At 47.3% G+C, this 24,958-nt stretch overlaps 1 protein-coding gene across 1 annotated transcript; it reads right to left on the bottom strand.

Moving 5' to 3' along the window:
* Window positions 1-20,402: 20,402 nt before the first annotated feature.
* On the bottom strand, window positions 20,403-24,872 carry amer3 (APC membrane recruitment protein 3; the record flags this gene model as incomplete). The annotated part of the gene is made up of 2 exons (XM_048988432.1): window positions 24,373-24,872; window positions 20,403-22,997 (listed from the first exon to the last, which is right to left on the bottom strand). A coding segment is annotated over exon 2 (2,574 nt), but the record flags the coding sequence as incomplete, so codon positions are not given.
* Between the last annotated feature and the right edge of the window lie 86 nt (window positions 24,873-24,958).

Here is a 24,958-nt window from a genome sequence, read left to right as displayed (position 1 = left end):
AGGACAGGTGCAGCAGTACACCTCCATCTGAGCCTCACACCTGTTGAGCTACACGTCACACTCTGCATGCGGTTCACATTTGGACCCTGCGCTTGCCCCCCCCCCTCCCAGTATCCTGGCCCTCCCCCACAAGCTCAAGGTCGGCCAAAAGCAAGACACTTGGAATCCAAATAGCAAAAAAAAAAAAGGGTGGGGGGTTGGGGGTTAAGAATATCTATTAGCAGACATCTCCTGGTGTAAATCAGTCATATGACTGGATTCCGGCCCTGAATCTGTGCTCTCTGAAGCCATGCTGGTTTTTATCTGGCCGCGGTACATTGCGGCCATGAGCTACAGACGGAACATGACTGGAACCAGAGTGGTCTGTGTGATGAAACACGCTTTACAGCTGCCGCTCACCCTCGAAATCCCCCCCCCCAAATCACACCACTTCCGAGGACTGGCACAGGTGGGGGCTCTTGACCTGATCACCAAATCATCCTCTTAGTCACAGAATCCCACAGGAACCTCACAGAATTTAAATAAATGTTATTAGAAAATAATACATTTAAATTCTTACCCTCATACCTGGGCATTCATTGGAAGCTCAACCTAACTGCACTTATGCCTAGTAACTAGTAGTGACTAGTAAGTCACTCTGGACAGAAGCGTCTGCTAAATGTGTAGAATGAATGTAAACTCTGCCAGGGTAATTAACACTGAAAATATCATATAGCAATTTTACTCATTGAATTACTTACAATGTGTAAGACAGTGTGATGGACTGACACCCTATGCTGCCCCCCCCCATATTTTACCTGGGACAGGTTCTAGGTCCACCCTGAAGTTTCACTTTGGGGCCCCCACTCCAATTAAATTAATTGAAAAAAATATTTTTGAGCAATCAAGTCTGTTCAATTTTGAACGATTTACGTCTTCCTGATTTATAATGATTTAGCCCAGGATTCAGAGTTGCTACTTATCTAAACATAAACCCTATTGAGTTGAGAAAAGCAGGCAATTCGGTCGGTATAATTAAGCTTTACTGTACCTTGTGCCAGGATTGTTAAAGCTCAATTGAAAGGGGCTGCCAAATATCACAGAAAGGGGTTTGAGTGTGCGACTGCCCTGCACGGACGGAGAACAATTTGTTCCAGTTGGTCTGGCATCCGGCAGCTGGTAGCTGTCAACACAGAAACGCCGCTCTACCCTTGAGCAAGATAATGAACTTGAGCTACATAAGGTCACTGTTCTGTTAAACATAAAGTTAAAAGTGTAACTTTGGACATGTTACAAGTAACTTTGGGTAAAACCATCCGCTATATAAAAATAACATAAATAAGACAGTGAAAGAATGTGGGAGGACTATAGCGGGACTGAGACAGCCTGGGCTGGAGAATTGGGAGAGACTTCTGAGGAAAGACCAGGGAGCATGCAGAAGGCTGCAGCCATAGAGGAGAAACTGCTCTAATAGGTTTTAGCCTCTGTAGCTCTGTAATGAATCACCAGCTAGGCACCCGGAATCCAGGCTCTCCCAGGATGCCGACGGAGATCGGCGGACTCAAGGAGGCATTGAGGGTAAACGGGGTGGTCATCCACGCGGGTTAATAGCTGTGTGGTTTGGCCGTCGTCGCGGGAACCACGACGCAAGGGCCGCGGTCACCTCTGGTGAAGGACGTCACATGGAGCTGAGATAACCTTCCGATTCGAGCACATAGCAGAGGAGATGGGATGCGATGGATGCAACCAGCTTTACGTCAAAGATGACAAGAACGCCTGGACTCACACAGACAGATAGTGCAAATTCGGCACTGCGTAGCTTGCATGCCGTATGCCAGGTGAACTTAGCTCTGTTTGAATTGCACTGGATTAAGTTAGGGCGTGCAGAAGCCGTGACTGAGCAGACAGATAACCCTAGAGGGAGGGCTCTTTGTTGTTCATTCTGTTGACATGCTGGACCCTAAGCCTGTCCTCAAGCCCCGCCGTGATCCCCGCTGAGGTAATGCTGGATTGGGTTACGGTAGCTGTCCTGCTAACAGAGCCACGCAGCAACAGGCGTCTCGCACGTTCACAGAGTTCTAGGAACGCGGAGTCACGGGGGCACGGGCCACCGAAGAGTATGGAAGGTCGTTGTGGCAACCCGCTACTCCTCTCTGAGCCTGGCCTGAGGCAGGCACCCTTGTGACTCGGCGGTGGGGTTGCCCTTGGGAGGGTTGGATGACTGTTCGGCCAGTACAGTGCAGAAAGAGCGGGAGAGAAAAACAGAAAGAGGGGTAAAGGAAGAGAAAGGGGGACTGCAAAAGAGAGGCAGAGGAGACGACTGAATAGAGCGAAGCGGCACAAAGACAGTAGATGCCAAGATATCGGTTACATCGAGGGCAGCACAAAGCAAGAGCAGTCAAACTATGACAACAAGGGCAACATGAATCATCTTTCAATCTAAAGAGCCATGCTCCTAGCACCAAATCGTAATCTTTCACCTTGTGGGACACTATGTGTAACTATACCAGTTCTTGCATGTTCTTGTGTTAAGTAGAAAGGTGAGCGAAGCATGGAAGGCCGCACCAGTGGTCCTGTCTTCCATGGCTGTGGCCAAAGCCAAACCCTGCATCTCCACCCAACTCCAAGCTATGTTTGTCATTTCAAACCCCCGGCACTGTCATCATTCAGCTCATCGAAGGGCTTAAGTGTAACAACAGCTGCTTCTGATAGCTGGATTCTCCGGGCCAGAGCTTGGGGACCTTTGTATCTCCAGAAGAACGTGGAACAACAGACGGTCCAGAAGATTCGGGCCGCCCAACTGTTTTCGCTGAGGTTTTACAAGGACTGGTCCAGAAATCCTGGGAAAGGTTTCAGAGATGCACCAGAAAGCAAAGGTGTACAGAGCAACCTGGCTTGAATTTAGGCCCAAGTTTGTCCTACACGTTACTGTTTGACATGGATTTGTAGGAAAATGATCCTCCTAGGATATTTCATAGGAGACCCAGTAATCATTTTTAATTACCTGTGAATTCTCCTCAACTATGCCTCCAGTTTGAAACTATCCGCTAACCAATTATTCAGTTATTTCTTATCCCTGCTGGTCCATAAGTAAATGCCTGACTTTGACTGCTGTGGGACTTCACTGCACGGTTTCACTGAAATCACTGCTGTCAAAGGCACACGGTAAGATATTTAAAAGATAACAGACATCATTGCTGCTGTCAAACACACACAAACACACACACCAGAGCACAGTGAGCAGACCGGACCGTTATCCAAGCGAGGATCCATCCAGATCCACTCCCATGATGACAAAACAAGGAAAACTCACAGCACACGAATGTTCTATGACCTTATCACTTTTACATAGGACTGGTTTATGAACTGTTGTCTTTCATTTTGCCAACACTGACTGTCTGAAATCCTGACAGTACTTGCAAAGTCTGCTCTTGATTTGCAAAATGAGTCCCTCCTGATAAACAGAATAAACAGTTCGATATTTCGAGGAAACTCTCTCTGGTACAGAGGTCTTGCTTTTTAATGGAATACTATCTCCATACATCTCAAAATATGTCTCAAGTATTCTCCAACTACAGATGGGACAGAAGCAGACATCCCAGGGTGTCTTCCTGGATTTTGTTCTATGTCTCTCTCTCTTTCTTCATGAAGACAGAAAGGCCCTGAGATGCATATCTCAGCACGCCTTTCCAAATGGTTATCATTTGATCACGCACTTCTTGTGCACCCAGCAGCCGCAGTTATGGGATGCAGCGTTCCATTGACAGCTCTTACTGTTTCGCAGTGTCCGTGTCCATGAGAATCCCGGAGAAACGCTCTAATATCAACAGAGCTCTGAAATATCCCGAAACCACTCTTCCCTGCCAGCGCAAAGAAGGTCTCGCAACAGGAATGCGAGCCTTTCTCTGTACGGAGTCTTGTTCCCAAGCCGAGCTTGGCTGCCGATCCTCATATCTGTCGCCGACGTTCCATATCAGCTCCTAAACTGTTTAGCCCAGTCGTGCTTACGCTGTACAGAATGTAGCATAGGCAAGAATACGACAACTCCAACAAACAACAACAACAACAATGGCAGCTTGACACGGAGCACCAGGAACCGGGGCTTGCCCTGCTACATAACACCACGGGGGCCTTATTTAACCAAGGCCGGTATAGACGGAGCACCAGGAACTGGGGCTTGCCCCGCTACATAACACCACGGGGGCCTAATTTAACCAAGGCCGGTACAGACGGAGCAGCAGGAACCGGGGCTTGGCTCATATGGAACCACCGTCATAATGCTATCTGTAACATGTCAGAGGCTGACATGCCTTTTCTTGAACACTAGTACCAGTAAAAACAAGACCCATCTACAAATCCCCATTACATCAACGCCCCCTTTCCACAAGACACGATTGCCTCCTATACTCAGTTTTTTTAGTTGTCTTGTAAGCACTGTTATTTCAACTGACTCACAAGGTCACCAATTTACACAACTGAAAACATTTCCAGTTATAAACTACGCTCATTTCTCTTACTGGTCTTCGAACTCACCACCTTTCAGCCACGAGCCCACCTGCCATCCACCTGTAGTGCCCCTCGTCCCCTTACCTGCGACACGGGTCCGCTTGCACAGCCCCTCACGGGTACCCCGGTGGCCACTATTCCACTCTGCAGTACGGCGTGGAGGATCCCGCACCCCGACATTACTGAACTACTCATCAAACTGAAAGTGCCATGCTCCAGTCCGTGAAAAGGAGAGGAAGAAGGGAAAAAAAAAACAAGAGAGGGAAGAAGTCCAACCCCCGGAGGTAAAAAAAAAACAAAAAAAAAACAAGTCTGTCCAGAAATGAAAAATCTCTGAGCGGCAGAACAAACCAATCAGGTGAAGAAACAGCCTTTGGGGGTAAAAGCATGAGCTTCAGCGTAGCTCGAGGTAAAGCCAATGGAGTCCGCTACCGTTCAACTGGAGGTGTTTGTGAGGCAAGGAGGGTGCTGATTGCCCCCCCCCCCCCAAGCCAGACCGTGGACAGGTGGGACAGGCACAGGGCCTAGGAAACCCACTCTGACACATTCGCCATGTGTCGAAAATCCAGTGCACCAGGAGACAGTGGGTCCATGTTTGGGACAGGGGTCTCCACTAACCAGGATGAGGAGGAGGGATTTGGGGGAAAAAAACCCTACAGGAGTGAGAAGCACACAAGTGAAGGAGCTTTAAAGAGTAATATTTCCTTCCCAGAAAAGCCTCTGCTGTTGTACCCTAAAGCGCTTCAATTTATCCTGCCCTATTAATAGAAGCATTCGATTTACACAAAAGAATTCCACGTTGAATAAAAGCGCTTAATAGATGAATGATAATGCGAATGCGCATGCGGGAGCCCAAGAGGCGATTGTCTACAGGGTAACTAGGGCATATGAATCAGTCAGTGGAGCAGCTGAATAGGTCTGGCACCGCAGTGCACCCTCTCCGGCCAATGAAATGCCAGGAAAAAGATTCAGTAGCCATGGGGGGTAGGGTGGCATGACCGAGTTGTGAAGAGCATTTGAGGGCCCTGCTGGGGGATGACTCCTTCCTTTCAGTGACCCACACTTCCACCGATACGAATACAGACTCCGTGGCCAGTGCCTCCGGTACGCTGGCGGACCCGCGACCGGCATTCTGACCTTCTATCACTTCGGACTGTGTGATAGGTCACCGGGCAGACGGCCAGTCTGGACAAGCCTGGAGCTCTGGTTGCCGGGGGGAATCCTGTGAAAGAAGGCCACTGGGTACCAGCAGCTGAGTACCAGCACAGGCCGTCTGTCACAAGGCGGCCGCTCATTCGCTGACTTTGCCACACTATCCGTCCCATCACCGAAAGCTGAGTGACACCTGGCGTCGACAACCGTAAACAAAAGCGATTTACAGAGCGTGCATTTTCCCTGTCACTTGGTTTCCAGGCCAGGAATTTAACCCCTGCCTTGCAGCACGGCCTTTAAGGTCAAACAAAGGTAATATCGAGGGGCTGTTTTGTTTACCCAGAGACAATTTCAGGGTTTTGCCCTGCCTGAGGTCACCTTTGACGTGTTGGGCCTCTCGCCCAAAGCCACAGGTCCTCCCCCTGACCACATTGCACGTTCCTGCTCTGCCGAAGGTCAGAGACACTGTGCTGTGGAGATACTTGACTAAGGGGAAGAATTTGCAAAGCCTTTGTGACCCAAGCATGCCGTATCACCACGAGTACGCTGTTAAAGAGCTTTACCGCTAGGAACCCCCCCCCCACATTGTCAGAATAAAATGACAGTAAACGGTTTACAGAACAAATGCACCATTAGAGTCGAGATCGCCGAGCTGCATTTCAAACATACTGCCCTCGATGCCAAACATGCTTCAGGTCACAAGTCTGACAAACGAAAGCAACAAAAGGTACATTCCACTTGCATTCTTTTCCGCTATTTTACTTCAAGTGGCCCCGCTACGAGACAGGTGCATCATCGAAACCAAACGGAACCCAGGCAGAACCAAACTCGCCACATGACCCTGACACGCGGAAACCCCAATGGAGACATTCTCCTCTCATTGGTAGATTCATGCTGTAAAATACACTTTCATCAATAGACACCTTGAAGGTGGCTTTTCAGGTACAGTATCAGTCTGCTTTACCCACAATCCTGTGCAGTGCAAATACAAATACATTTGGACAAAGTAATTACTGATTAAATAATTCAGAATATACCTATATCAGATTATACCTACAGCAATGTAATCTGATTTAATTAGTTAACCAGCACTATATTGGGGTATATTGATGATATAAACAATATACAAATTACGTAATTTCATAACTTTAAAACAATTTTTCTGCAATTTCCTTATATAAATGGTCTGGTATTGCTGTTATGGAAGACGAAGATGTGCTGCTAGATTCTAAAACACAGCAGACCGACCTGCACCCATGTAACTCGTTAATCGCCATCTCTATGCACCATTCTGTGTACAAGCACCATTTCCGGCCCTCCGTTTCCGGTAACGGGCACTGACGACACGCCCGGGCCGTCGTGAGACGCCGCAAATTGGGGACATCGTATTTTCGAGAGCGGATTCCCACAGCCTTTGTTTGGCCGATATTTCTGTTGATTCAGCTGGGAGTGTTTGTCGGCGGAGAGGATAATCACTGTTGCTTTTCCGTTTCTGCTTCGGGCCTACGCCCTCATTTTGCATATTCCGATAAAACAAAATAAAACTGGTTCTTTAATATGAAGGCGAGATACAGCTTACTGAACCAAACCCTTGTGGTTAAAAATAAACAGGAAATAAAATTCTAAAAGCGACTATAAGGACAGCAGGAAAGCTTACCTGACCCCTGGCCTGTGAGCATCCCAGTCTCTGCAAAACATAAACGCCAGGGTGTTAAGCAGGGTTACGGTCCGTTGCAAAACAAAGGAATTTATTGTGATGCTGCTCCAAAATATGTGTGCAGGCTGCCTTCCTCCCAAATGGAGGTAAAGAAATCAGCAAAATTGGCTACAGTTTTACTTCACAACCCTTAAAGTATCCTGGCAATAAAAGCAAGTATTAAGTATTTTTTTAAAAATCCCTTAAACTGCTGCAGACAAGCTGAGAAATACCACACCCACATTTCTTAGTTGCAAATTGTCCAGTCCGCTTATCGAAATCACCTCGGGTCTTACTAATTTACCCTGACATCTCTTACCTTTCCGTAAAACATATTACGCAGCATGGATGCATATTGGGAACACACACTTCCCGACCTGGTGTTTCTAAAACTTTGAAACATTTTAAGTCTTCCGTGCAAGAGCAGTCCTAAACCTCAACGTTTCCAGGGTAATTTGACACCGCGAAAGTCTTTCACTTTTAAGAAAACCGGTTCACGTGTCTGACATGATTTGACATGCCATAAATGAGTGATACACTACTTCAGAAGCTGGTGTGAACTGGCACGCTTTATGGGGAAACTCCCGCCGCTCAGTCTGTCTGCCAGTTTCCCATCATTCCCGTCGGCGAATGTGGGTGTTTAGCGAGGATGACGAGTGCCGAAAGCTCGGGGGAGGAGAAGTTCTGGTACGGTGACCTTTGACCTCCCCTGCAACTGTGTGATGTCACCAGCTGATCCAGATCACCTGGCAAACGCAGCGGTTCCAGCAGGTTAGGATGCTAAGTTTGTGATCGGAAGGTTGCAGGTTCAAATCCCACGGCAAGGCCTTTACCCCCCCCAGTTGCTCTTGGGACTGTCTGATCCATCTTTCTCAAAATGTCGCTCTGGATAAAAGCTTCTAAATAAAAACACATGTAAAAATGTCATGTTGCCATGTGAAAAGGGATTGCTGAACAGCTGCCGTCAGGGACACAGAATAACAAGGCAGACACTGAGCATATTTTTGGGCATTAACCCCCCACATCAGTTCAAGTATAGCAGCAGATCAGACGTACCCAAGATACAGGTAATGTCGAGAAGACAGTTCTGGTCACCTGACAGCCTTGATGTGGGGTTCTCTTTGGACCATGATGAAAATAGCAGCAACTGGTCATAACTCGCCCAGTTATACTAAAATACCCACAAGAATGTCTCGACATGCTCCCCTTTCACTACAGTAGGTCTAGAAGTTAAATTTTCCTGCTCCTAGCATAAAAAAAGAGTTGTTTATACTTTGACGAAACCAAAAAGCGTATGATTCTATAAACAAATAACTAGAATATGTATGTCGTCACCAGGAGCACTGCACAGAATTCTGGGCCCTCTGACAGAATGTGACATTGGGCCCTCCTAGTGGGAAGGGGCTCAGGACATTTTGTTGACCTGACCCATAGACTAATATTTTGGGGCCCGTATAAAGTGCTCACCACCTCTTCTATGCCCTCTGACGCCCCTGGCCGTCACCAGGCCTCCTGAATGTTTATTTTCCTACAAGGTGTTGGAAACTTCCGGAACCCTGGATGTCAAAGACGGATCATGTCCTGGTAAAAGTCGTGGAGAGTGGCTCTCTGATGTGCAGTGGGTACTGCCAACACGCCCAAACGGACGAACTGAGGGACAGGAGCCGCGTCGAGTACAAGAAGGCCGGACTTTTATTTATATATATAAATCACGCTGCTATTTTTAGAGCAGACGTGGACCCTTTGGTGTCCTCACAACATCTCTCCTGGCATTTAAATCTTTTACGCCATCGGCGAGGAGCAAAAAAGGCCGTAGCAGTTGTGGCCGAAGGCTGGTTCTAATTCTGTACGCTCCCATGAGTAAAAACCATGCTGACATCCAGGTCCCTTTTGGTGACCCAAGAGAGCATCAGGCGTCCAGGCTAAAGGAGACTCTGGGCTCCCCGGCTTGGCAGGAATACCGCAACGTGAGTCACAGAGTCACATCGCTGCCTGTTTTGCGGTCATAAAATAATGCCCGTTGTAGCAAAGCGAATGCTATTCCTGGAAAGGCTGTAGTAGCCTCCGTAATCACAAGCAAGCCGGCTGCGTTCACTTTACAGCTTTTTTAACTCTCAATTTGCATGCAAGATCCTGCCAAGGTGTACTTCAACTATTCCGTAACCAATTACCCAGCAAGTGCGGAGATTATCCCTGGAAATAAAGGGCACGAAAAGGGGCCATCACAGGCCACTCGCGGCTTTAAGTTCATACCTGGCCGTACCCTGTTTCCAGAGTGTTCTCACTGTGACACATTTCATCCAGACACATTCTGGACATAAATACATCCCACTGCACACTAAGTTTAAACATCCTGACCTATGCTGTGTCCATCACCCCCTCAGAATTCACCAACCCCCCCCCCCCCCCCCCCCCCCACACACACACACACACACAAATAGGACTACAGGACTACACAAACACAGGTAAACAAAAATGTATGATAACCACCTTTCAATTCACTTAATAAATAGATAGGTTCCCTGTGTATGTAAATACACCTTAGTACATATACAAAACTCACCACTCATCCATCGTAATCAGAAGTTTTAGAGTCCGAAATAATTACCTAGTTTCTCAAGTTTTTTATAGTTTCTACAATAACACATCTTAGGCTGTACATGCGTATTTTTCCAGATTTGGCGGTTACTGTCAACTGTTTACTTGTCGGTATGAGGAAAGACTTTGCTGCTCGGTCGTTGGTAGTAGAGCTGATTATGAGCAACCTTGGACAAGGCGTATAATAACGGCCAAAAAATCATAAAGAATAGATTATCGGGTTTCAACATTAAGATATTATGGAGATGATGAACTCCAGCCGAAGGCTGAGGCAGGATGCGTAGTTTCGTTACCGCTAACGTCCCTAGCTCTTACCTGGCATAACTTCAGGACAGTCCAGCAGAAAATATATGCTGACAAGGTGAATTTGGCCCTCATGTAACGCTCGGGCAAGCAGGTAAGGTGCATTTGCACCTCATCCAAATCACCAGCCGGGCCCCGCTCGCCATCCTTCCCGGCGGAGGTGCCATGTGCGACGCTGTCATCCATCTCGTCGCCCCTCTTCCGCCCTACATAATAGCCAGAATCCAAATCGGAAATAAGTTCAGCCCCGAATTACGCTGACAGTGCTAGTTTTCTCGCATACATAAAATTTCCCCAAAAATGGAAGCTTGCCTCATGTCTAACGGCGTGTAAAAGAAAGTTTGGAAACAGAAAAAAAATAAATGCACCACGTCCCAGGTCTCGCCTCATTAATACTGAAAAGCCTCGACAGTTGTAAAGTCTTTAAAAGAAAAAAAACAAGCACTGAAAGAAGCTGTTGTTGAGCGATTGTATGGAGAACAAGACAAATACAGTCCTGGTGTAAAAGTCCCGCAAAACGCATCCAGGACTCCTCTTGCCAAAGAAGAAAGAAAGAAAGAAAAAACGGGGGGCTATTAATTCCTCTTCGTGGGTCTATTGGTATGAAGTGCTAGAAAAATGCAGGCGACATGCAATACGGTGGCATTTTAATATAAGATGCGTCTGACAGATTCTGATGAGGTGGTGTCGTGTATATTTCAGGCGGCGCTGCAAACATCTGCGTACACTAAGCTGAGTCACGGCGCAGGAGAAGCTGCTGAAGTCTTTAATCGTCAGCGGACAAAAGGGGATCGGGTGTCCTCCCCATCTGACCTCCTAAATATTAAATGCCGTTCAGGTGCTGAGCTCGATCGTCCGGGAAGCGATGTTGGCAGCAATGCGCAGTTTTCAGACCTTTCGTTTTCCGCAAACGCGTCTTGGCAGCTGGACCTGGAGCCGCGCAGCAAACTGCACCGGGGAAAGTCTCACATCCTTCGCAGCTTTGCAGGTGTCTGGGGGGCTTGAAAGTGCATGTCACTGATCGTTGCTTAAAAAGGGCACATCCCAATCCCCGTCTCCCTCTTGAGGATTAGCCCAGCTGCGTGCACACAAACCGCCGTATTGTTTCTATCCCCTTCCCTTAATGCTGCCTGGTCCCGGGACATGCTATGAGCTGACTGGTCTATTTCACGTGTGATGATCATTTAGCTGTTCAACCTTTCATTTGGGAAACATCATACGTTTAATGCGCATAACAGATACCCCTCTTCCCCCAATATCTTCTTAAAAAGGGGCTATTAAAGGATATAGCGCGTGGCACGCTGACAAATAATTCTAATAACGCGAAAAGAACTTCGTGATTCAGCCCCCCCAAAGACATCGATGCATGTACAGACATTATGTCAGTCGGGGTTAACATAATACCCAGTGGCGTAGGAATCTGGCAAGGGGGCGTATAGCCCATAATATTTCATTTGGATTTATCCCCCAAATAAATACACCTTTGTATTTAAATAATTAAAGTTGCCCCCCCCCCGCCCCCAAATATCAAATTATCTCCTTTGACAATAGCGACAGGCCTACATTATGCGGTATTAAGTTCACCGTAAATTTAAAGTCCATGGCTTTTAGCGGGCTAGTATGACACAGCACTGAAACTTCGAGTTGTACTGTAAATATATGGGTGTCGGTCTGGGTAAAGGGTCGGTGTTACTGAGACCATTTTCTGACCTATTTTCTCCACTAGCGGGTCCAGTCGTACTTCCCAGCACAACAGGAGTCCAAAGTGACATCATCCCCTCCCGATTCTCCCACACCCTCTAGTTTAACCCTTAACGACCACACTACAAAACTCATAAACCGAAAAAAAACTTGATTATTCATAAATGTCTTTATTATTTATAATGCATCGCATACTTTACATTTTTACTACGTTTTACATATCGGATCCAGGATATGATCAAAGAGTACAAAACGTTTTTATTACTGTATGGTTAGTGCACAAAAAAACCACTTCCTCTAACAAAATTTTATTTTTTTTAGTATCTGCCCAAAAACGCTATTTCAGGAGAAGGTGGCACGTTCTATAGAAATAACGTATTGCACTTTAAGGGTACTAAAAACAGGCATGCAGACGTGAACATTCGTCATCTTCACAAATTAGTACTGTATTTTGTAAAATATTTATCACATTAAATCGCTGTCGTAATCAGCCTAGCGCTGCCGTAGCATGCGGAACAAAGTAATTACCCCAGATTTATTTAAAAGAGAAAAAAAACATCCTGAGTGAACATTTAATGACTGCATGAACTCTGCTTGGACCCTAATATACCGTGGTGTTATTTACAGAGGAGCGCAAACCAATGCCTGTGAAAAAACTAGGGAAAATATAGCTTTCAGCTGTTTACATACCTTTATTACCACGCCTAAGATAAGCTTCCTCGAGAAACAGAAAATGCTGGTCAGTACGTGTGATAACCATTACTGGTCAGCGGGTGGCACAGTAGTTAAATGATCTGACGTTTTCTGAAAAGGTTTCAGATTCTCCGAGGGAATTTATGTCATTTAGTGTAAATGGAGAGCGGTCTCTCCACATGCGGGAAGAAAGGTACTCGTGCCTTGTGGCCCCACAGCAGACAGACACAAAAATGCAGAATTATCACGGAGAAGAGATTCAGGTTGGTGGAGGGGGGTGTTCAAATGCATGAGGAAATGCCAGACTTGGAATTTTCCAGAGCTCTATAGCCTACCGTGCATGTTGGGGGGGGGGGGGGGGGGGTAAGAGCTGCACTTAGTCCCAGGAAGAAATTTCCACAGTGAAGTGCCTGAACCAAGTGCCCCCCCCCCCAGGCTGGCATGAAACACCAGCCTTTCATTTACTGCCAGCCTTTAGCAGAATGGAATCCCCCCCCCCCCCCCTGCAATCTCCACCTGCTCTCAGTCAGCCCTGCTTAGCATACTGGACTTGTACAGGACTATAATGATGCAGGCTTGAAACCCACGATCGCTATGCCACTATAAATCTTTAAACGGGTGTAAGTCAACGCAGATTAAGTAACAGGGCTGGTCCCAGTCTCTCGGGAACTCGATCTGCTTGCCATGATCCGAGAATGGGCCAGTGTGGTCAGGGCGGCACGCCGGAGGCCGTCAGGGTGGCCGGCCCTTAAAGCAACAGGCAAATGTTTTTGGACAATCTTGTTCTGTGGTCAAAACAAGACTCTCGATTGACGGTCTGGACACAGAAGGCTTCTGTGTGAACTCGTCTCCTTGGACGATGGAGGCAGGAGGCAGAGGATCAGCTTTGGAATCACACGAAAACACAGACCTTGATTGAAGGCGACCACCAATCATTTGACAGTGATAGATTGTTCCCACAATGCACCATGTCTAATCGCTAAAATAACACTGTTGCGGATAACCAAAAAGAAACAGTCGATCTTTTACGAGGAAATAGTGCTACGCTGTGGATTTCATGCTCAGCTATGTTGAAACTTACTGGTAATAATTTAGTCTTAATCTTCCACTATCATTTGCTATAGTTAATCAGTACATGTTAAGGCTTTGTGGAAAACAAAACATTAGAAGAATAAGTTTCTGCACCTCGAACTGGACAAACATTGTGGATCAGTGAAAACGCAAAGATAACATAATTTGTTGCTCTTCTCTGCTGATGTAACAGCAATGTGCTTTGTCTTCGTCAGTACAGCGTTCAGTAAAAGCGTCGCATCTTTGCTAGTCAGCAAGCGCTCTTACCTACAGAGATACTTCTAGAATGTTTATAGAATCACGTACAGTTCACAGATTTGACTGGCAGAGGAAAAACTGCAACAGAAAACACTGAAAGAAAAAAACTTTGAGAGACGGGACGCCATCAAAGGTACGAAGAATCCAAGAGGAAGGTTTGAGGCAGGACTGTAGATCAGAGGCCTCAGGTGTCGTCTGGAACCGGGGGAAGCACTGGCCTCTGCCTGGACTCTGTTGGGAAAAGACACGTCACAGTCAGTAGTGAGCGACTGCTCTCTCGCTAGGATCAAATTAGCCTGCCACTGTTTGTTCCTCTCTGCTCGGGAAATCCAGCTAAATCGACAGCAGCCTCTTTGTCACGCTCAGCACCGACACACCAGCCTCATCCCTTTTCCCCTTGGAAGTTCATTTAAATTGTAATGAGACAGGCAGGGCAGAGTGAGCCAGGGAGGTAAAGTCACTCCAGTCAGGCCATGGATCAGCCAAAACAACACACTGTATTTAGCCTCAGAAGAATCCATGAGGATAGGGGGCTCGACACACTTCAGCGACGCCGTCTATTCAATTTTTACGCTGGTTTCCTAAGGCCTCACTATCCCCCGCTGACTATACTTGCTTTTCACTAGCCGGCTGCAGCTGGGCTTTTGTGGTTTGGGAGCGCGCTCGGCCCTTAAGCCTCAGACAGCCCTGGTGTCCGGGCTAGACCCCAGAAAGGCCTGTCTCTTCTCCTACCCCCGTCCTTCCTCTTTCTGCTGCTTTCTGCCCTGCCGTTTTAGGTCCACCAAGAGCACACAGCTTCTCATTGTGCCCAGCGTCACCCAAATAATGGTCTGTGCTGGCAGGTGCTCCAGACATCACAGCGGCTCATTGCACTTTAATTCGGCAGTTTATCTCAGACATCGGTCACTGCATATGTATACGCAGAGTACGAATACGAGAGGGTGTTAATGTGAGATAGTTTAAAGTGAGAAAAAGTTTGATAACACGCACACAGATCTTGACCTATTACAGAACCGTGTTGAAAACGGGGTGATGAAGCGTACGCGTGTATGTATTGCCATCGTGTGGCCATAAGTGGTAATTACAAGAAGAAGATTTGAATGCATTCGATGGTCACGTAATTTTACCAAGGCAAACGCAATATGTAATGAATAATTTAATCCTGTATACTCTGGAGAAGGTACAATAATACTGATAAAATTAATTGCGCTAAAATGAACTACGTGAACCATACAAAATGCTAACCACATAAAAACCCAGAATGAATCCAAAGATATTGAGAAGAAAATGATTAGATTACATAAATTTTGAGATTCTAGGGGGAAACTCCTGAGCATATAGCAGCAAGGAACGTAAAGCACAGTGAACATATATTAAAACAAAGCAGAGAAGATGCAAAATGTTGTTGACTGACCGATTGATTGAAAGTGCAGAGGAGTCAAAGCACAGATGGTGTGAAGTACAAGTGATAGCTTCCCTTTTAAATACCCTCCTTCCAGGTGTAAGAGAGTTTTGTTTACATGGACAGGCCACTAGGGGGAGCTGGTCAGCCATGGAGCCCCCCTAGACAGTGCTGAGACTGTGGGCCACTGTTGATAGGACACAGGAGAACAACAAATTCTTTCTCGGCCAAATGCTGCCCTCTCTCACCCTGAATGCGGCCGTTTGACCAAATGGAGGCCTCATGCTGGCAAGAGACACCCGGTCACTTCATCCCTAAGGGACCAACACCGGTATTTTCCGCGAGTCATTCACACACGGATACAGTAGCAATGAAAGGCAGGGCCGAGGACCAGGAGGAGTGCAGTGGCCACCCCCCAAATGCCACTGGATACACTGTAACCCCCACCCCAGCCCCCGAAGATCACACCTGCCGCTTCGGCGAGGATTCGCAATGCATGCCAAAGCAGAGGACTTAGGCTGATCTCACTATCGCTGGCAGCGGGTGAGGTAAGTCAGCGTGGCAGCCTCTGCGCCAGACTCACTGGCCTCGCTGTTTCAGGCTGTCCCCAGATGAACGTCAATAAATCAGACAGCTTTAAGCCGAGCTGCTTTCTGTTGGGGAAATAAATTTATCCCACGGGATGTTCAGGAACAAATACATTCGGCTGCTCCACCTGTCAATTCAGGCTTAGTCATCATCATGATAAACTGGCCAATAAAGTATCCATGGGGCCCAGCGTGGGTCGGTTCCCCTGAATGCACCCACCCCCACCCCCCAAAAAAAAAAAACTTACACCACAGATCAAAGAAGGCTTCTGGCAAGTGATCCTATCATTACAGGCCAGATGTCCCTGCACTACTGGCCAGACACAAGGTCCAAGTCAGCCTTGGTGGTTTGATGGGTTTACCATGGTAACCGATTCCTCCTGAGCCAGACCCTGATTGCCGCACTCATAAAGGGGTGGAGCCACAGGGACACTGGGCCCAGCTGAAAGCTGATTGGCCCCCAGGGTGCCCTCTCCCCTGTCACTCACCAATTCAAAACATATCATTGGCTACTGATTAGGTTGGCCCTCTGTATGAATTATGTCCCCTCCACCTTAAAAAAAAAAAAAAAAAAAAAAAAGCGCTTAAAATTTTTTATTAATAATTCTGCCAATCTCGATGCGAGCAAAAATGCTCTTGGACGCTCTGCCCTCCTGCTGGAACCTTCCTGCACTGGGGTCCGGATCCTCAGACTGACCCTTTTAATTATTCATCCTCTGTAACTTCACCTGCACTTCTCACTCCATTTATATCGCCGGGCTGCTCCATTATTAATGCTGCGGCGGGACACAGTGAAAGGCAACAAAAAGGTATTGGAAACTTCTGGAAAAACGGGAAATTATGACTGAACAAAGCACATGCACGGGGAGCCATTAGGCAGCCCTCAGCAGAGCTGACCTCGGGCGTTATTAGACTATACTGACGTGTCAGCTTACTTTAGACACTTTATGTTCTGTTACGTCTTACTCATAAAACATGATTTAATCTCATATGCTGAAATTCCATAAACCGAGCTTTTGTCTCCGAACCCTCCGGTTTGCCAGATCCACAGAACAAAAAATGGATGATAAAAAACAACAGGTTAACCAGAACCCATCTTTGTTTTTCGGGACAGTAAGAAGCCAGACCTTATTAAACACCATGTGCAATGAGTATGACTTCCTGCAGGGTTGTCTTCCAGTGTACGAACCACTACTGTCACACAAACTGCTATCCACTGGAAATCAGGTCGAAGCCCGCCATGCCCAGACGAAATTTAAATATCGTAAAATATTCAACAAACTGAAATCCTTGGCGCTCCCTGTCAGGGTCGCGGGTAGCGGACGGGCAGGCTGGCAGGAAGGAGGCAGGGAAGGATGAAGCAGGGAGGCGAAAAGCGGGAAAACTGGGGATTTATTAGGGGAAGGAAGGCTAAGGGTGGAACGGGATATAACTGACAACCCCCCAACATCAAAGACGGACCAAGGGCCGGGCAAGACGTGGACTAATAAAGAAAAGACAGGGCGAAATAACAAGGAACAGCTGGATACGATCGGGAAGCACACGTGGATAATCAGGGGGGCGTGGCACACAGGAGGAGCGGACGAGCCGGGCATGACACTACCTCGATGACTGAATGTTTTTTAAGGCTACAGACTGAAAGCAAAGAAGCGACTGCCATTTTTCCATTACGGCTTACGGTGCTCTGGCCGGGAGGAACCCCGGATTTCAAGGGGGGGTAAAAAGGAGATTTTCAGGGGAAAATGGGATTTTTGCCCAAAGGTGAGGTGACACAGAACAGGAGGAAATTTGCATTTTCCAGGCATAATTTCAACAGTGCTACTGGGTTCCAGTGGGCCATGAGGGCATATGGATGTAAATTATGGGGGAGATAATCAAAACCAGCTAATACAACCCCTGCCCCCCTTAAATGGGTGGAGACCCTAACCCCCCCCCCCCCAGTGCTTAACCCAAAGTTATGCCCTTGTGTTAGCATGTAATAGAGCAGGAAGTATTGATAGGAGTCAGCCTGACCATGAAATGAAAGCCAATCAAATCACAAGCTCCGCCCACCGTCACCACTCCCCTCGTCATATGGTAGCACAGCCCCCACGTTTTGCGGAAAATGCCACATTGTTTCCCTGGGGCTTCTTTAGGGATTTTAATCCCTCTGGTTCATGTTTCCTCCACCTTGTCCCTCAGACACCTTCCTCTGCGTCTAGTGTAGGCAAGCTAATTATAGACCAAAACGACCTTCAGCAGAACCTCCAGATCGATTTATTCCACAAGCCGCCGCTAGTCCAATAATTACAGTGTTAAGTTCTCCTCTATTCATCCAAGTCATCCAGTCAGCACTTCTTACATGCCAACCCTGTGCTACATACAACAGGCATATCGGCAGCTTATAATTGACAGGCATATAAAATCAAAATTAATTTCCTTTAATTCTTCAAAGCCGCCCCTATCCCCCAAAACCTTCAGACGAAAGTCTCCAAAAAAAACGCCAAGATCACACTAAAGCAATCAGCCAAACGCTCCATTTCCACGAGGATGCTGGCTTCCCCACTGTTGCCATGGTAACATGACCAGTAAGGCATTTTGCTAGATTGCATGTTTACACGCTCATTTTCCCTCTTCTGGGTTTTCGCCTGTGTTTTTTAACGCGGGTCAGTGGTTTTCCATTCAGTTCAATACGATGAATACAAACAGTTTGGCTGTTACATAATGAAGGTGCTGCTTAATGACTGAGCCAAACATGTATCATGAAAACCCAGAAGTCATAAAAAAAAAAAAAAAAATCCATAGTGGCTCGTAAGTGTGTCTGTGAACATCAGGGTCATGCTTAATTGTCTGTACAAATCAAATACGAACGTCGTGTTCAAAAGCGGGTCTCAAGTCAACAGGAGACAAAGTTGCCAAGGACTCTGACCACACCAGGTCACAAATTAGAAACAATGAACTTGCCAGGGTAGCATCTGGACCATGTGACTAACCTGATACGTCAGTCAAAAGCAACCTTCAAATCAGCCTCCACGTGGTGTAAAAAGTTACTGTGTGCTAAAGGTTCCTGGTACTCTTAGAGAACCAGATATTCGACGGTAAATGAGTAATGAGTGTGCGGTTTAGAGTTACAGAGAGCTTGGCAGTTGGTGTGCGGTACAGTGCATGCGCTTCTGTCCTTGTGCCGCTTGACAGATAGCCCAGCACATGCTCCCCCCGGGGTGGAGATGGAGAAAGATAAACAACTGCTTTAAATTCATTTAATTAACTGAGGTCTAATTTTACCTCAGTGTTATGCTATATACTTAAGAGTTTCCTGCATGAGCGCTGAGCGGTTTTATTTTCAGCATAAAGCACATTTATTTTTAAAAATTACTATGAATGACTCAGAGAAACATTATTCTATTATACAATTAAGTATAATATATGTTTAATGCTGAAGCCACATTAAATACATCTGATAAAATAACAAAAGCCAGACAAAGTCATATATTAAAGACCAGTTGCTTACATTTCTCAACTTATTCAGAATTAATTTCATCTCATTTCTTCAACTGTTATGAAGCCTTCATCCAACCATTTTCTTTAAATGCTTATCTTATTGAAGGTCACGGGGGTCCAGAGACTACCCAGAGGCTATGGGTACAAAGCAGGGAACAACCAATGCACCACAGGGCACACTGACACACCATTCACTCACACACCACTCACTCACACACCACTCACTCACACGCCATTCACTCACACGCCACTCACTCACACGCCACTCACTCACACGCCATTCACTCACACGCCATTCACTCACGCGCCATTCACTCACACGCCACTCACTCACACGCCACTCACTCACACGCCATTCACTCACACGCCATTCACTCACACGCCATTCACTCACGCGCCATTCACTCACACGCCACTCACTCACACGCCATTCACTCACACGCCATTCACTCACACACCATTCACTGACACATGCACACTTATGGGCAATTTGGAAACTCCAATGAACATGTTTATTGGACTGTGGGCAGAAACCGGAGTAACAAGAGGAAACCCCACGACGACACGGAGAGAACATGCAAACTCCACATACATGGAGCCATGGCGGAGACTCGAACCCGGGTCCCTGAGGTGCGAAACAACAATGGCACAAAGCCTTAAAATTAATATACATAGAATTAACACTTAAATATTACAACGCAGGACTCAGTGTTAGCCTTGTTTCTTTATGATCAACACGCACCTGCATCCTCATTTCTTCATCCTGCGCTTGCGGTCGGCCTTCTTCTCCTCCTGGAGGACGTGTCCACACGGCTCGACGCGGTGAATGGCGGACTTCTTGTGCCGCCGCAGCCTCTCACGCGGCTGCCCCTTGGCCCCGCCTCGCGTGACCATGTGACCCTGGCTGCTGGCGAACTCGGAGTAGGCTGCATTGGAGAGGGGGAGGGGGAGGGGGAGGGGGGAGGGGGAGGGGGAGGGGGAGGGATGTGGGCCCAGGTGTCTGCGTGGGGCTGGCGCTGAAGAGGGCCCCGGCCTTGTCTGGGCACGAGCTGCGGCATTTCTGAAGAACAAGCTCATCTGAGCTGTTGGTTGTGACTAGACCCAAGTTACCGGTCTCTAGGAGTGAAGGAGCGTCCTGGCTGGCAGCTCCACATGAGGGCAAGGAAGCCAGCCCCCTGTTTTCACTGTTCGAACTACGTTTTCTTGGATTTTGCTTGGATTTCAGATATTTTTGACTGTGTTCTTTGCTCTTCTCCACTCTGACATCTTTCTCTTCTGTGTCCTGCTTGCTTTCCTGCAGCGTACTTAATGGGGGCACCATTTCTGGCCCCCCGTCGACCTGATTTCCGTTGATCCTCAGGGTGGACACCTGGGTCATGCACTGCTCCAGCAGGCGCATAAGGCTGACATCACTTTCTGTCCTGCAGGGGCTGATGGGAGATTCTAAGAAGCCTGGCGGCAGTGAGCAAGGGCTTCGTGCGGATCCCATCCTGTGGAAACTGCCGGGGCTTAAGAGGTCTGAAGTCTTGATGTGCTCGATGAAAGACACACAGGAAGCGCAGAGGAACAGCTCCTTGGAGCCCTTCTTCAACAACCTCTTGCAAGACTCGCACAACGATTCCCTGTTAATTGCGAGCAGAAACACGGTGCTTGCTACTGAACCTGGAGACCTGAGTGTGGGAGACTTCAGGTCCCAGTTAGGCGTTAAGGGAGACTCCTTGTTGAAGATTCGGAAGCAAAACCCGTTCGTTGGTGTTCCGATATCGCCCTCTGGAGATGCTATATTGGGTTTATCTTTTCTGAGATTTGGTAGGAATACTAAACTTTCATTGACCGCTGGGGATTCCAGTGCTGGATCCTTAACAGCCAGCTGATTCTTTGGCATATCCTGACCCTCACGGTGGAGTTTATTGCAATTCGGAGGGAAAGTACTTGCCTCAGTGTCTACCCCACCACACACAGACCCTGGTGGACTCATCTGATTGGCCTTTTGCTTCAGCCAGTTCATGATTCCCATGGCCAGGGAGATCTCGGTGTCACACAGCTTCAACAGGCACTCCTTCCCCTTCCAGTTGCTCTGCAGGAGCTCCTGACTGACAAGATCCAGAGCCAATGGCGGGGCCAGATTCTCCTCTGCTCCAACGTGGAAACTGTACATGGATTGTGGATGGTCACCGGCTTGACAAAGAATGCTTTCTGATAGGCTCATGTCCTCATCAATGATGGGGCTCATCCTGGACTCACAAGGGTCATAGAAAAGTTCATAAAGAGCATCGCCGCTATAACTGTCCCTGGGGAACCGGTTGGAAAGGTGAGGTGTGACAGACCCCCTACTGTTGTCCTCCAGTCCAGGTGAGATATAGTCATAATAGCCTTCGTCACTTGTGGACACTATTTCCTGCTTTTCGCTTTTTGGTGTCCCCTTGTCTGGTAAAAGATCTACAATCTTTTGTTCTGTCAGAAGAAGAGTTCTGTCAGGAGTTGATTGCTGGCTAATGGGTTGGGCCAGGGTGAAGGTGTTCAGATCTGGGTTGCCTACCGCCTTGGCTTCTTTACTCTTAAAACTGTCCCACAATCCAAACAAGTCAAGGATCTCTGCATGGGCTGGAGATGCCATCTGCTCCACACCGCCCTGGTAGGATCCCACCACAGGGCTGGTCTTCTTGGACTCACAGATATCCTTGTCAGGGTCTTGCTTCTGTACACCCTCAACTGGATGAGGAATGGGGAGGTGGTGCTCCTCATCTGCAAATATCTCCCCACAGCCAGTATGGGATCCAAAGCTCTGGAGGGACGCCACGTCCTCACAGATGCTACTGCAGAGCTCAATGGAAGAGTCAGACAGATCATCATTGTGGTTGGGCACACCAGAGTAGCCATTGGTGGTCCCTTCCTGGGTCGGCTTGCCCGTGTTGACTGATACGGCTCCTTTGTCTCCTCTTCCTGGAGTGAGGAAACCAGGAGAGACTACCTTCTCCCGCTTGTGACGCCTGATTCCAAGCAGGTCTTTGATAGCCTTTCTCGACTTCCTCAGAGATATCCGCTTCTTTGGGATAGACTTAGCGATGGAGGGCACGAAGGGCACTTGGGGTGTGAGATTACGGTAATCTATGATGTCCCTGCTGCTGGAGGCACTCCGGTTCTCGTGCAACAGCCCGCCTTTGCCGCTCGGGGAAACGCCCAGTCCGGAGAAGCTGACGCTGCTGACCAACTGCCTCCCACTGTCCCTGGTTGGTGTCGCACTCCCGAATCTGCGCGGTCGGCCACTTCCTGCGTGCAGCACCATGCCTGCCACGCAGTCGTGGGTCCTGCTTCTCCGAACCACCCTGCGTCGCACCCAACCGGGAGATTGAGTGTTGGTGGGAGAAGGGGACAGGTCGGTCCCCTGGCTGCTGGGAGAAGAAGGGCATGCTGGGGTGGTGGCAAGCGATCGGCCCTTGTGTCTCCAGCCATCACTAACAGGTGTGGAACTCGGTTGCTTATCACAGTCCCCTGCGCCCGCAGCTGGAGGTGCTGCACAACTTTTCACTGGGCTGTTTGGTAGCTCCATTTGAATATTTTAAGAGCATCTCTGAAGAGAAACAGAGGACAGAAAAAAACACAGAGCTGTCCTTAATTAAAAAAAATCCATTATCATATATATAAAAAAACCTTCATTATCATATATTTCAAATGTCTTGAAGAAGTATTGCATTACCTTATCCCTGACAGAGTTGCTGTAAGCAATCCCAGGAAGCATAGGCCACAGGATGCCAATTTAATCAATGCACATATACTATAAGTTACAATCACACTTTAATCTCTCACACCGTTTGTAAACATATTGCCCCATGAAAGGATTCTTTCATTGTGTACTACTTCGACAGAGATAGGACAACTTACTATATTCCCATAAACACTAGCAGAGATTTATATTCAATATTAAAATTCCAAAAAAATATTCCTTTAAGCAACGATAATTCCCTTCCATTCAAATGACCATGTGCTTTTCTTTGCCTGATCCTTCAACTTCACTACCTGACGCAGTAAAGCTATGCCGTTCCGTAAATGCAACATACATTCATGGTTTTGTGCCATTAATAACTATCACGGTGGATCCGCGCCTTTCCAAAAATCCATAGATCCATCTTATAACCGCCCATCTTAGTCAGGGTAGCGGGGACTTTCTATAAATATAGATACACGAAAAGCAATTATTACTACGCTATATATTAGAAACCATACCAGTAAGATACACCTACGTAACCAATATTGCTGAGTTAGAAAACGAGACTTTAATTGCTTCGAGCCGTTTTCACCACTGGTTTAATAGTACCTAATGATTGACTCGTTTCTGTTATGTTCATGTACGATCTATTTAACCCAGTCACGACGACTACTCATATTTTTCATTATGTGAATATAGTCAAATGGGAAAAATGTGCACGCCAGGATGGCTATTCTACTGTGTATCTTTATTCGTTTATATATCTCTTTAACCAATATCCTGGTATACAATATTGTATATGATATCCGCAACATTTTTATAGAAATCAGTACCCCGCGCATTTACATCAACCTAATCAATATACTAATGCTTATTCAAACATATTTAATTAGCGAATTTAATGGCCAAATCCGGAGCAGCATGACACGGGTACTTGGCTGCAAATATCGTACGATAAGGATGGCGAACGCTTTCGCTGTCCCCAGTTTACATGCATTTCGATGCACGCAGAACAAAAAAAATGCAATGTACGATGGCCAGTAACATATGCATATTTGTAAATAACCACCTGACACCGAATGGAAGATTTAAGCGTTGCCTCCAGCGAAAACATACGTTCGATCAAACGTCTAATTATTTTAACATGCATTCGTGATTTTCCTAAGCAGACCTCATGCCAGGCAATCTGTGCCTGCTTTCAGGTGGCAGACCTCCATTTAACGACGTGACATCGGCGTACCTGTTTCAGCGCTGACGGATGAATCGTGAATCCCAAGCGGAGCTCGGCAGGGACGCGCAGTGCACTTACATGGCGTAGCACGGGGGACAGACACAGTCCTCCGAGCTGTTCAATAACTGGGAATCGATGCGGAGTACTGAATCGGATCAGAAACGCATGGTGGTTACTGGCATGTGATACGAACCGAACTATCGGCGGTGCTACAAGGCAGACCAGAACAAAAGCGTGGCGTGCTGTAATGATGCAATCCTACTACGATGAAAACGAAGACGGCTGGTGCACGCCAGTGATAGTGTGCAAGTTAAAAGAATTGTTCCAGATTGACATGTAGCGCTGCTGATTCAGAATTATCATCGGTCATTCGATCAGCATTTTGCCTCCAAATATAAATAGACAAACAAACAATCTGTAAGGAACGGACACTTAAGGTCACAAGACAGCGGTAAGCGCTCTTTCCCCTTGTGCAGCAGGATCCGTCTCAGAGGGTTTGCAGCCTAATGACTCTGTGGCACGTGGAGACACGATTACGCTCCATGAGCTAATCAATGGGTCGCAGCCAGTTTGCCGTCTCCAGGCTCTCAATCTG

The sequence above is a fragment of the Brienomyrus brachyistius genome, chromosome 21 (assembly GCF_023856365.1).
Source record: "Brienomyrus brachyistius isolate T26 chromosome 21, BBRACH_0.4, whole genome shotgun sequence".
Classification (NCBI taxonomy): Eukaryota; Metazoa; Chordata; class Actinopteri; order Osteoglossiformes; family Mormyridae; genus Brienomyrus; species Brienomyrus brachyistius.
Note: the sequence above shows the minus strand (reverse complement) of the source record. Positions and strands in the feature narration are given on the sequence as shown.